Below are 14,658 nucleotides of genomic sequence, written 5' to 3' on the forward strand. Positions count from 1 at the left end.
AAATACTATAGACAGACACCAAAAAAGTCCTATTGAATTCTCCCTAACAAGTAAATTCAGAAATGAGCTCCACTCAGACTATTGTTACAAGGGGTTTTATTTTTTCAAAAGCCACTGCTGCTGAACACATTGTGTGTTTAACTGAAGTGCTTATAGAGATGTTCCTCTGTTTTTGGTAACAGTTCCTCCTCCATTACATTCTCACTCCTCAGTTTTTTTTCTGACCTAGCAGCACTTATCGTTTTTTAGTGCAATAGCTAATAATAACAGCATTTTTGTCTGTTAACGTGCATATTTTCATGATGCTGTCGTACATTAACGAGGTTATCTGCATGCGCGCACACACACACACACACACACACACACACACACACTTTCTTTTATTTGATTCTTTTATGTAGATGGAATCTTAAGCAAGTAAGCACTTTATCTTGGTCAGGGTGGTGGTGGAACACTGAGAATACACCATGAATGAGATGCCAGGGTATCAGAGCATCATGCACACTCACATTCACACCTAGGAGCAATATATCATAGCCAGTCCATCTAAAGGCATGTTTATGGGAGCTGGGAGGAAATCAAAGACCATGGAGGAAACCCACATGGAAAATGGGAGAACAAAGACAGTATCCTGAGCTCAGGAATGAACTGAGGGTGCTGGAGCTGTGAGGCAGAAACGCTACCTACTGCACCATTGTGCTGCCCTGCAATGCTTATTTTATACAATTATTTTTTGCCCATTCTTATAAATGATGGCAATAATTCTGGATTTGACTGCATAGCTTTAAAACAATAAGTTTGATTGTGCAAAGTGATCATTTATATTTATATTTAAATAAATAAGCATCATGTTTCTCCCATGATGTGGCAGTTTTTCTAACTACAGTACAACACAAAACCATACAACAGCATAGTCTATATGAATCTGTACCATAATACCATATAAACATAAACTGGATTTAAAAAACTCTACACGCCCCTGCAGGTTTTTGAAATTATGTCAGATCTTTTCCATCTTTAGGATGATAGAGCAACCAACAAAATGCACGTGAAAAAGAAATATAAATGTTATAGAGGAACAACTAAAAATAAAAGCGTACAATAACCTGGTTGCATAAACGTGCACACACTTTTATAACAGGGCATGTGACTGTCCTCAAAATAAAACGATCACATTCAAACTCATGCTCAAAACTAACTATCATACACCTGTCCTCAATTAAGTAATTCTGATTAACCCCCAATAAAAACCATCTGTTTCTGAAGGATTTTCTTGACAGCTTGGTTTTATCCAAATGCTGAAGGCATGGTCTGCACAGAGCTTACAAAGCATATACGGGATCTCACTGTTGAAACGCATCAATCAGGAGAGGGTTACGAAATAATTTCCAAAACAGATGTACCATGGAACACTGTGAAGGCCATCATCAACAAGTGGAGAAAATGGGGCACCACAGTGACATCACTGAGAACAGGACGTCCCTCTAAAATAGATGAAAGGACATGAAGGAACTTATCAGGGAGACTACCAAGATTCCTACAGCAACATTAACGTAGCTTCAGGAATATCTCACAAGTACTGGTCACTACCTGCATGTGGCAACAATCTCTTGTATTCTTCATATGTATGGGCTATAGGGTAGCGGTTACTAGATGAAGCCATTTCTCACAAAAAAGGCAAGCTCAATGAAATCACCCCAAACCTTGTGGGGAACATGTGTTATTGTCTGTTATAGTCTGAGACCAAGGTATAACTTTTTGGGCATAGTTTTAAAAGATATTGTGCAAACACAAGACAGCTTATCACCCAAAGAACACCATGCCCACGGTGAAGCATGGTGGTGGAAGCATCATGCTATGGGGCTGCTTCTATTCAGCTATTATAGCTATCAGCTATTCTGTAGCTGGGACTGGGGCTCCAGTCAAAATAGAAGAAATCATGGATAGCTCCAAAAACCAATCTGTTTTGGCAGAATACCTGTAGGTCTCTGTTAGACACATGAAGATGATGAAAATGTCATCTTCCAGCATGGTAATCACCCATAGCTCAACTCCAAAAAAACAAAGGAATAGCTTCAAAAGAAGAAAAGGCCCAGATCTAAATCCCACCGAAAACCTGTGGAGTGACTTGATCAGGATTTTGTACAGGAGATGCCCTCATAATTTGATAGATCTGGAGGTCTCTGGAGAATTTTTCTTAAGAAAGAGTGGAATACAATTGCCAGAACAGGATGTGCTTAATTGGTAGACTCTTACCCAATAACACTGAGTGCTGTATTACAAGCAAAAGGTTCTTTAGCAAAGTATCAGTTAAGGGGTGTGCACTCGTGTGCAACCAGGTTATTGAAAACTTTTTTTTGTTGTTGGTTGCTATATATCCACAATTTATATCCTCTGTTGAAAAGTGCAAGAACAGCATGGACCATCCAACACACTGTAAACAGCATAATAATGTACTCAAATGTTAAATTACTCAGACAGCCCTAGATCCTTTAGCTCAGGTTTCTTTACTGCAGTCTTGAGGATCAACTGCCCTGCATAGTTTCAAGTTCTCTAATGTCAGCACACTTATGAAGGGATTGGTAATTAGCGGATGACATTTTGCCTGGTGCAGTAATGCAATTTAGTCTACCGTAAATTGTCAATACAAGAACTAAAAAAAAATATCTCAGTGGTATAGTAGCTTGGGATTCTGTGTAGCATAAATGATTTGCCCAGCTGGGAGTTAGATACAAATTATGATAATGATTAAAGGACACATACTGTAGCCTAATGACATAGCTATGTATGTTTACATCTACCATCCAATTCAGAAGTCCAACTCTCTGCAAGCTAGCTACCATAACTGAAAAAGTAGTGGTGAAAACAAGGGCATATGAATGGCAAACAATTAACGCCGCTGTATCTTTCAGATGTAATATCAGACCATGGCCTGGTGTCAGTCCTCGTTACAATAAGATGGTAGATGTGTCTGTAGTAATGAACTGAGTAAGCCTTCGGATGAATTGGAATGTCAATCTCTATTAAGAGAAAACGCCACTGATACCATGCATTCAGGAATCCCCTTTTGTCGATGTTGTATTGATACAGCGCATGGCCGGTGGGCAGGAAGTAATTGTTTATGAGGAATTTATCTTGAAAAGTGTCCAATTTCTAAAATGACAGCTTTTGTTTACAGTTAATTGTATAACTTGTTGATGAAGGGAATTCAATTAGGTTTTAATCCATTCTACTGTTATGAAATACCAACTTCAGAATGAAGATAAAAGGGGGTTTGTGTACTATGTCTTGTGTAGTTTCGTGATAAGCTAATTGAGTTTTTAATTACTAACAATTTTTAACACAGTTATGACTAAGCACTTTCTCTGATGTGAATAAATTGAGTAGTGTAATATTTTAGTTGTGGCTTCTTTTGGGAAACCGTTTGGTCTGTGCACTGTACCGTTGAGTGCCTTGTTAAGGAAAGTCTTCTTTAGAAGGGAGAAGAGAAATATAATAAAACCATACGAATTTTTTTTTTTAAACCCATTTTGCTTTTAGAATCCACTCAACTCAAATAATGTCTTCTTAACATCAGCTAACATATTTCCTTTAATTGGAGCTGTCAGAGACAGAGCTATTCAACTGTTTCTCTTAGAAACCAATCTTCAGTCAAAACAGAGCAAACAGATGTGCACAGATGAGGCAGGAACCGCTGTTGATCATTAGACGGCTAGTGATGCTGAACAGTAATGGGTCAGTGAAGGAAAGAATGTTTGGTTGTTCAAACAGTTTGTCTTGGTAGTTTTTTGTTTTTTTGTTTTTTTGGGGGGGTGGGCTGACACATGCAATCAGGATCACCTGGTGTCTCATCTAACCTGTCTTAGAGCAAAGAGACAAATTATAAGGACACAGTAGGGGGATGATAAATCTCAATTCTCCTTTTTAATGAGAGTAATCAACCATATACATCTATGACTGTTTAAGATGGTGACGAACAAACTGAAAACTGGAGGCTGTTTCATAGAAAATCGATTGCTGTCCCCCACTTTTTAAATTATTCAGCCTATTTACATGATTGGACTTTTCAGCAATTGTGTATCCCGGTCAGTAAAAAATAAAAGCAAATTTAAAAAAATAAGATAATTCATAGCCAGACTAATGCTATTTTAAGAATACACAAGTCTCACATTTACACTCAGCACTCCTATATCAATCTGCCTAAAGAGGATTCAGGGAAGACAGTGCAAAAATATCTAGCCAACATTTTGCATTGTCAGTACATGTTGTTAATATTCTTAGTTCTCCTACTTAGGCAAGTGAGAATTCAGTGTGTTGTTTGTTACCTGCTTAAATGAAGCCCTAAAAATTTGAAAAATCATTGAAATAAAAAACAAGAATTTATATAAAGCATGTAGTACTGTAATTATCATTTGAAGTTTAGTCAGTTGCATCCTATACTCATGCTGTTAGAGGACATGAGCAGCTGGTGTACCTGGACATTAACACCTTGACATTGACTTGTCAGTTTCTGCTCGGGCTATAAGCATACCAGAAAGCATTTTACTACTAAACACACGCTGTCCAAACTAGTTAGCAAAACAATAAGAGAACTAGTCTTCAGGATCAGACCCGTTTCCATAGTGTTTTAAGTACTGATTAACTTAGCAGTAAGTAATCAAGTGTTACCATAGTAGTTACTCAGTAATCACTACTCATTGTAATAAACTACTATGTTAACTAAAGTGTAATGATTTGGTAATTAATATTAAAATATTATTATATAATATATAATAATATTAAAAATGACCATTTTAAACCACTTTGTTATCTCCATGTATTAGTGTCGTACAATGTCCGTACTATGTCATTACCTTAAGTGTGAAAACATTAAATACTAATAATTGATTAACATTAGCTATTATCCTTTCTTCACTGACAAGGAAAGTGATAAATAAATGTCCTTATCATACTATTAAATCACTAGGAACTAGTATCCAAAATTGATGAGGTCATAACGTGTTTCATAAGCATAGTTGTGATGAGTAATAAGCATAGTTGTGATGAATCTTGAGCATAGTTGTGATGAGTCTTGAGCATAGTTGTGATGAGTCATTCGCATAGTTGTGATGAGTCATTCGCATAGTTGTGATGAGTCATTCGCATAGTTGTGATGAGTCATTCGCATAGTTGTGGTGAGTCATGAGCATAGTTGTGTTGAGTCATGAGCATAGTTGTGTTGAGTCATGAGCATAGTTGTGTTGAGTCATGAGCATAGTTGTGATGAGTCATGAGCATAGTTGTGATGAGTAGCCCAGTTTATTTCATTACCACAAAACATTTTATCAGCATAGTAATGTGATAGACGTTTATTATAGTGATTAGGAATTATTGAGGAACTACTGGGGAACACAGTGAGTCACACCTACGGGGTTGGTGGCTTGAATCCTGCCTCCGCCCTGTGTGTGCAGAGTTTTCATGTTCTCCCCATGCTCCGATGGTACTCCGGTTTCCTCCACAGTCCACAGGCATGTGTTGTAGTATGATTGTCCATTTCCAAATTGTCTGTAGTGTGTGAATAGTTGTGCGATTGTGCCCTGCGATGGTTTGGCACCCCGTTCAGGGTGTCCCCTGCCTTGTGCCCCAGATGGATATGGAACTACTACTTAAGATTTAATTATGGAACTGTACTGTAAAATGTTTTTGACCTACATTTACACTGAAGAACAAGATTTTACTTACCTTTCTGTTAGCCAGGGTCACTCTCTGCTGCTACTGCTGCTGCTTCAAATTCACGTGTACACACAGTTGTGTGCTTAATTTCTATTGGTTAATTTCTAATGGGTCATTCATTCAAAGATGGAAAGGGATGCACAAACAAAAAACGGTGTTTAAAAAAAGAAACTTCACCCTTTATAAATATTACCTACCAAGGTTTGTGTGCTATCTGTGAACTTGAATAAATGAGGATTTACTGTATCTCTTTCAGCAAAATCAGTTCATTAAGATTTAACACAAGCAACATGATCAATATGAGTTATGAGCTATATGAGCTGCTGTAGAGCAATAAACCTATAATTCAAAGTTACAATTATGGTGTACACATAGCAAGACAGACCTGACTGATTACGCTACTTTATTGTGTATTCCATCAACATAAAGCTATGATTAGTGGCATGTATTTAAACATGCAGTTAAGCTGTTTGGAGATGAGCTACTACTCCATTCTGTACAAGATTAATTGTTGCCTCTGGCCTTGAACTGGTAAGGCTAACTGAGACAGCCTGGCCAGCAGAGCATTGTTTATAAATCAAGCTAAACGGATCGATATTTCTGAGGACTGTGGAGATAACTTATAGTCATTCCTGTCCCAGGAAAGCCTATTAAAAACTGAGAATGACTCACAACTGATAGAGACTTGAGCTTATTCTCTAACCCGTACTTTCATTGCCATGGGGCGGTCAATATAATATTAATCTACGTTATTGCTTTTTTCACTAATAATAAAAAGATCCCTTAGCATGCACTGACCTAGAGGAATAAAGCTTATCTTAAAATGTTGACATTTTCATGTATAAAGTTCATGTGTAAATGACACTTCGGAGCACTAAAATGGAAGGACTGGCAATGACATTACATAAATGGCAACTATGGGCTTAAAATCTGTCTAATTAATTGAAGAATGTTAAGAGCTGTCTGTGCAGCCTGAACAGTTTTATGTTGTGTGTGACAACCGGATTTTATAAATATATACAGTATATATCTCAATTCAGCTAGGGTAAAGCTGCTGCATGTATCATTTAGGGCCTCTGAAGCCCACTCTGGTAGAAAAATGCTATTGTAAGCTACTTGTGGAAGAACATTTCTAACAACGTTTGTACCTTCTAGTAAAATCTATCCACTTGGTAGCCATCTTGGCAATGTTCCCAGACGTTTCCAGTCATCCAAGACCAGTTTCTACTTTAATAAATAAGAAACAGATCGACGAGATGAAATTGCAGTTAAAATATTGCAAGATGGTGTGAATAGTATGTGACCCTTGGCACCAGTATGTGATCTTTTTTCCAGTTTCGTTTGAGACGAGGCTCTTAGTTCGATATATCTGTATATATCTGCATAATAAAGTAGGCTATTCGTCATTAAATTCTGTTTAATATTATATCAGGTGTAATATAGATTTCAATTTAATCAATCCCATGTGTCTTCCTCTTTATCTTGAATCAGGAGAGGCTTCAGGGATGTTAGCTGTGCAGCTAGGGTATCAGCATATTAGCTTGTGAGGCAGGAACTGGAAAATACCCCCAAATATTTTAAGGTATGATGTAAAGGAGAGGCTACGTAGCTTACCTAGTATGTTACAATGCGGAGTTGTGGATGAAAATGTGGACTGAAATCTGCCAGATATGTGTAGAATATACTAGTGCTATTGCAGCCTTTAAATCCTCCTCGGACGTTTGTTTGTAAGTAACCTGTGTTCAAGTGGTTTTAGTCAGACAAAATGGACGGTGTAAGAAAACATCTTTTTTTATTTGTCATCAATGACAAGGGGGTTTATAAATCTTTACTGAAAGGAAATGAAAAAAATTATTTCATATTACCTGCTTAAATATTACTGTCAGCTGTAGACATCCCATTTATTTTAGCAGCCGCCATGATGTTTTGTTTTTAACACGCTTCCAACCCGGTAAGTCAGGGCTCATGGAAAAATACAAGCTCCTGAATTGTAATCAAGACGCAAAACACAATTCTAATCAAGAATCAAGTGCACTCACCTCATAATTATGACAGAAATTGAAGGCAGCATTATACCACAAAGATTTCTGACATCAACCTTCTGTGATAGAAAATACAATGCAACACACACACACACACACGCATGCAGAGCAAACTCACTCTGCTGCATTCAGATAGCCTTTCCTCACTAATTCAATTCAGGCAGCAATTGGGAAGTTCATAGCTGCAGATTTGAGACCCTACTTGGTGATGAAGAACACAGGATTCAATCTCTATAGAGACCTACGTGACATTGACAGCACAACTAGCTAACAGTAAAATCGGAAATAAAAAGCCTTAATCTTAAGACTTCTGCATCGAAGTGTATTTGGGCATCCACATCATTTAAATCTGTTAATCAATGCCTTGAAACTGATTGAACTGTTTTGGACTATTTTGGTAGCAAGGGCCACCAAAACCAACAGTCATAAGAACACTGAAATAGAAAAAAATAGAAATACCCTACACTGCCAGTGGGCTAAAGACTAATCACATTCCACTGACACAAGAACACATTTCAGGCTGTGGCATTTGGGGACCAGTTTTGCAGCTGCAAATTAGTGGGAATCCCAGCTAAGTATAGCAGACTTAGCAGTTAACAGTGTAGATAGAAGTAACTCTGTAACACTTGTTTTCCAAGAGATTCAGACAATGTGCTTCATTTATAAGTGTTTTATTAAAGTTGTGTGAATGTTTTTGCATGTTTTCACACGCATATGTTGATAAATGCCACTCACCCATAAGCTTAAACTTGACGGACAAAGTTCACAGAGAGCTGTAAGCAACAAAATGACAACCAAATGATGAAAGAGTACCTCCTATGTGCATTCATTCATTCATTCTTCTTCAATAACTGCTTTATCCTGGTCAGGGTTAAACACCGGGTATAAGAATTCACACACCTTCATACACTCATTCACATCTAGAGGCTATGTAGCATAGCCAGTCCACCTACCTGCATGTTTTTGTGAGGTGGGAGGAAACCAGAGAACCCAAAGGAAACCCATATGAACCCAGGAAGAAGCAAGTAATCTAAGCTCAGTAATTCTCATGAACTGCAGTGTGTCAGCTGTAACAGACACACACACACACACACACACACACACACACACACACACACACACAAAAGAGTTATTTCATCTAATAGCATAGCTAGTCTTATTTGTCATCATTTATGGATTTGTTATGAATTGGTTTCTTTGACCTCATTAAAAGGATGAAGTATTTATCATAAAGTCTCAACTGCGGTTGGGCACAATGTTCATGAAATTCATTACAGTTATCAAGTTAAATTGACAGAATAATCTATAGGCCTATATAAAATTTCAGTAATGGCAAATATATGATTTGAAGCTTAGTCGAGCTTTATGTTAGTGAGTTTTCTTAAACAAATTTACACAAACTCAGGAGCTCTCGTAGGAGCCGAATGTATCAACTAACTGAATTTTTCTTGAGTAAATACTCTTACAAATAATTTTCTGAATAAATTAATCCATATCCAGCTAGTGTCGAAAATCCGATGTGCGTGTGCTCGGCCGGAAAAATGAGCAGCGTTGTCCCGCTCGCTCATCTCAACTCTTACCCGAGACCACCTATTGAAATCCGCTAGGAAAACGGTCTACGGTAGCTACTACGGTCTGTATGAATGAAAAAAATATTTATATTGTTGCTTATAAAATTGGTCAAAGAAATGAGTGAGAATCATGATTCAATTCCTAGTCCAAAAATTTTGATTCCTATTTCATCAAGCATCGTGCAGCCCGAGCGCAGTTCTTTAGCTGACTATATTGGGACACTGATGACTCAATTTCCAGCGACATACTCGCTTTGTAAAACGTCACCACTGTCATTTATCAACAACCGGCAGTATTCACTTAATCACATTTGTTTCTGTCATGGTTCTTCAAGAAGGATCGTAGGCGAGCTAGTGAATTTAAAAAAAATCATCAAACAAACCGTATATAGAATGTCAAATCTATAAAAATAGATAAAAATCTGAGTAATCATTTGAGAGCTACACCAACAATAACAAGTGACTTACATTTGTAGACGAAGTTGCCTGAGAGTTTCTCCACCATTTTTTTTTTTTGCTGAGAGGCTTCAGAAAACTGTGTGTTTTTGAATTGTGAATTGTGTCATTTCCAGTAAGGAAACATAGTGAACATGGATGCTTCCTGGTTTTTGCGGTACATTGTGGGATTTTTTTTTTTTAGGGAGTGCACTGGAAGGATTTTGAGATTGAGACAGCACCTAAAATGGCCGACTCCCCGATCAGTGCCCTGAACTACTGAACTAGGGAGCTGGTTGAGACGCACCCAAAGTCGACAGCTGAAAATAATTTGAAATAATTGGCTGAAATTCTATGACCAGTAGAAACACACTTCATTTTCTATACACACATAAATGTTCATGATCATTTTGTCACAAAAAAAAAATAAAAATGAAATGATTTGAAAAATGAAAATGATGTACAAAATGAAAACCCAGTAGCTCCATATGACATCATGTGTAGGTAGACTATACACATTCAGTAGCTAGTGATCTAATTTAGGTTAGTACATACTCAGTTTTGACTGATTACTTTTGATGGGTTTGTTTCACACAATTTGTAACCCTAATGCTGCTTAATGTCATGTAAAATAATAACGAAAGACACAATAGGACTCTTTCTTTGAAGATCTGGTTTTCTCCTTTCATATGCCTTGCAGCTCTCTTTTCTTTTAGCAAACCCTTTCACTGTGATTGGTGCTCGCTAACAATCGCAAGGGATTTTGGGTAAGAGACCGATGCCGAGTCCGCTTTGATTCAAGCATCTCCAAAGGGTGCATGTGAGAATCCTTTTGGATCCGTAAATGAGAAATGAGACATCCTGCGGCTTCATGGGCATGCACAAACGAGGTCCACCAAGCTGCAAGTGCACCATTTGGGACAGTGAAAAAGCTCTGGTACATGGTTTTTTAGAGTATTTTATTCTTTCCTGTCATTTTCTTTTTAATTTTTAACAAAACATGTATCACAGTGCAGTTTAAAGTATTGTGTTCTAGTATTTCATTATTATAAAAAAAAATCCCAATGTAGTTATCTCCTACATAAAATTATCTGTGTGTATTTGGTCTCTATGAGACATAACAATAATCAATAATGTTATTAAATCTATTACTTAATATGACAAAATTCTGAGAAAAATTTATCAGGGGATAAAAATGTCCCTCAATTCAGATTGATACCAATACAGAAAACCTGTATAGCAGAGTATTGATTATTATACTGTTTAAAAAGAAAGAAAGAAACAAACAAAGAAGAAAATCTCACTTTCTGTAGTTCACCAGTTCATGTTTGTACAACTTTGAAGTTGGAGGATTTAATGTCTTTCTACTGGAAAACTTTGTGATAATAATGACCTATATCAAGTGTCCTAGATTTCCCAAAGCCTCTCTCGGTATTGTGCATCTGTAATGCAGGTGATGGTGATTTATGACTAAGAGTGCAGGATGTGGCTGAGATTTGATAATTTCCCCATGCCCTTCAGCATCAAACACACTGGGGAGATAAGGGACTGGAAATATTGGCTGAAAGTATTAAAAGCTTCTGTGTGTGTTTGGGTATGTGCACTGATTTCATGACTGTAAAAGAATTTCAATTTTTCAAGGAGGTTGGCACCTATGTGCACTGGCTGTTGTCTTTTATCCTCTTGATTTTTGTTCCCTTTCTATAAATAAAACCCAAAGGCCAGTGTTATTTTTACCTCTTCATTAGGAATATTGGCCAGAATAATTACTTATTCTGCATACTACACAGTTCTATGGCTTTGTGAAACTGCAAACTGCAGACGGGCAGCAATGTTCTTTTTGGACACCATTGTTGTTCAGTGTTCTCCTGATGGTGGACTCATGAACATTAACATTAGCCGACTTGAGAGAGTCCCTTTAGTTGCTTAAACGTTACCCTGGGCTCCTTTGTGATCTTGCAGACTATTAAACATCTTGCTCTTGGAGTGATCTTTGTTGGTCAATACTCCTGGGGAGGGACAAAATGGTCTTGAATTTCCTCCATTTGTACACAATCTGTCTGACTGTGGATTGGTGGAGTCCAAACTCTTTAGAGATGGCTTTGTAATCTTTTCGAACCTGATGAGCATACTCATTTGTTTACTTGGGTTCTCGCTGTATACTTTTAGGACTTGTGTGAAAATCTGATGCTGTTTTAGGTCAATATTTATGCACATATATAGAACATTTTAAAGGGTTTGATTGGTTCAAATAGGTTGTATTTCACTGCTCAATGTAAAGTATGATGTAAAGAAGCACATAACATACTGTTGTGTATTTATTGTTGTTGTTGTTGTTGTTGTTGTTGTTATTATTATTATAATTATTATTATTATTATTATTATTATTATTATTATTTTGTTACATATCTTACACATGTCCCTAATATGTCAGATATTTTTTAGCAGTTTAAACCAGGACTGCACCCAGGTCTTTCACCACTGTCATTTCTTTCTATTCCTCTCTAGAGGCCTAATGCCACGAACACTGGACAGTCAAATCACCATGGAGAAAACACCCAGCTACTATGTAACGCGTGAGGCTCCACGCCGCATCGCCAGTATGTCCCAAGACACCAAACTCATTGTGGTGGTGCGAAATCCAGTAACACGAGCCATCTCTGACTACACACAGACACTGTCCAAAAAGCCAGACATCCCCAGCTTTGAGGAGCTTGCCTTCAAGAACAAGAGCCAGGGTTTGGTGGACACCTCGTGGAACGCCATCCGCATAGGCATGTACATACTGCACCTAGAGAACTGGCTGCAGTACTTCCGGATCTCACAGATCCACTTTGTGAGCGGCGAACGGCTCATCACTGACCCGGCTGGTGAACTGGGCCGCGTGCAGGATTTTCTGGGACTTAAACGCATCATCACAGACAAGCACTTCTATTTCAACCGAACGAAAGGCTTCCCCTGTTTGAAGAAGCCTGAGAGCAGCAGCACTCCTCGGTGCCTTGGCAAGTCCAAGGGCAGGACACATGTTCAAATCGACCAGGAGGTCATCGAGCAGTTGCGTGACTTTTATAGGCCTTTCAATGTGAAGTTTTATGAAATGGTAGGACATGACTTCAGATGGGACTGAAGTGGTAAACTTTCTTAAATGATGAATGAGTCATTGGATCAGATCTGTCAGTCAGATAAGGCCATTGACAGAAGAAGTGAATGAAAACAGAAAACCTCAAAGGACACCTTAAACAAATGAAGACCAAATGCTCTTAAGATATTATACTAGCTTATAAGCTTATTGAATGATTCTACACAGGCAAAATCCATAGCTATTCCTACTGTAGCTCAGGACACTGTGCCATCCACTTGAAATCCTTTACGACATTTAGGATTGACACTTGCTCAATAAATCAAGAGAATAACTGGGAAGCTGTCATTCGGTTTCAAAGTACTTGTCATGCACAGCACTGTGTCTGTTTACTGTCCTCTTGTTACTATTTAAAATACAAAAAGCGTGTCATCTTGCTATGAAACTGAAACCCATACAGCGTACAACTGCAGTGTGTTATTAATGTAAAATGGAAAAACAGATTAAACACAGCCTCAGCTAACTTAGCTTTAAGGCTATTCTTACTAGAGAAAGTGATTGATTCAAGGTTTTATGAATCTGACAATGGGAAATAGCACACCATGCTCTGAGTTTGGTTAACAATTTGATCATGTTTGACATATTTGTGTGGAATTATGTATTTTTTAATGTGTTTGTAATTTTTTTTCTCTCTCAGCAGATATATTAATACTGCATGTCATCAGCAGATGTTTTGCATCTGAAAACAGATGTGATCTTCAAAGGCAATTGAAACCCCTGTCACACCCTTGTGGGATAACTGGCAAAATTCTAGGGGCTGTTCTTTTTCCTTTTTAAGCTACTGAGAGAATCCCAGTGGACCATCCAATTTAGTCTCAAGCTATGCCAATCTTTGTCCAGAAGACTGGTCCTGCATAACCATTCCTCTAACTGATCACCATTGCCTTTTAAAAGATCAGTTTAGAGGTTTTAAAACTTGACTCCTTTGTCCCATTACAGGATGTTCAAATAAGAGATTTTGTTAAGCAACTGTAATGCTTTGGTGCCTGAATAATTGAATTAGACAATGATATTAATTAGCAGCACTGCAGATTGAGCCTTGCATCTCTAAAACCCCTCTGTCTTCCTTAAAGGTCTTCCATCGATTTGATATGATCATGGAGGAGGCAACAATGTAATTACTGCTACAGGCCAGTTTAACCTTCAAAGTAAATACCGAGAAACAAACAGGCCATGTTATAAATGTCATGAACTTTGAGCTTCTCAGGAGCAACTTGAACCTCCGCCTTATTAGGCTGCATCAAACAAAATGACGTACGAAACGATTTTTTCACTGCTCTATCTATTGCACAGCCTTATACATGAGATTCTGAATAATATCCATGTACTGCAATTGTGTGCAGCCTTTGGCTAGGTATCTAGAAGTTTAAACAGTTTATGTCACTAAATAAGTTAATCAGGATGCACCAGAACTCACGAGCAAGCAATTGCAAATTAAATTAGTTATTAGTTAACATTTAGAGCAGGTCCAATATTTTTATTATTCTGAGCCACACATATCATTCCCAGAACAAGCTATGGTTTATATTATTCATCACTACCTTGCTTTACAGTTGAGTGAATGACTGCCAATCAACAAGATCTGTGGTTTCCTTGAGAACTAGCATTTCCAATCACTTGTTTCCTTGCCAAGGACCAGTAGCAGAACCTCTTCACCACCTCCTCACCATGACACCACATGGACATCCTGTCAACTCAAGTGACCTAGGTTGCCTGCCTCTGACTTCCTTGTAGTGCTTGAGATGTACTAGTTTTGGTA

General features: G+C 37.8%; 1 protein-coding gene across 1 annotated transcript in view; it reads left to right on the forward strand.

The window, feature by feature from the left end:
• hs3st2 (heparan sulfate (glucosamine) 3-O-sulfotransferase 2) overlaps positions 1-13,323 on the forward strand; it is a 32,653-nt gene extending 19,330 nt beyond the window's left edge. Inside the window, exon 2 of the mRNA XM_017454030.3 lies at positions 12,269-13,323. Coding sequence (XP_017309519.1) covers positions 12,269-12,887 — 619 coding nt within the window. The 3' untranslated portion in view covers positions 12,888-13,323. The remainder of the gene's footprint in view (positions 1-12,268) is intronic.
• Positions 13,324-14,658: the final 1,335 nt, after the last annotated feature.

The sequence above is a fragment of the Ictalurus punctatus genome, chromosome 24 (genome assembly GCF_001660625.3).
Source record: "Ictalurus punctatus breed USDA103 chromosome 24, Coco_2.0, whole genome shotgun sequence".
NCBI classification, from domain to species: domain Eukaryota; kingdom Metazoa; phylum Chordata; class Actinopteri; order Siluriformes; family Ictaluridae; genus Ictalurus; species Ictalurus punctatus.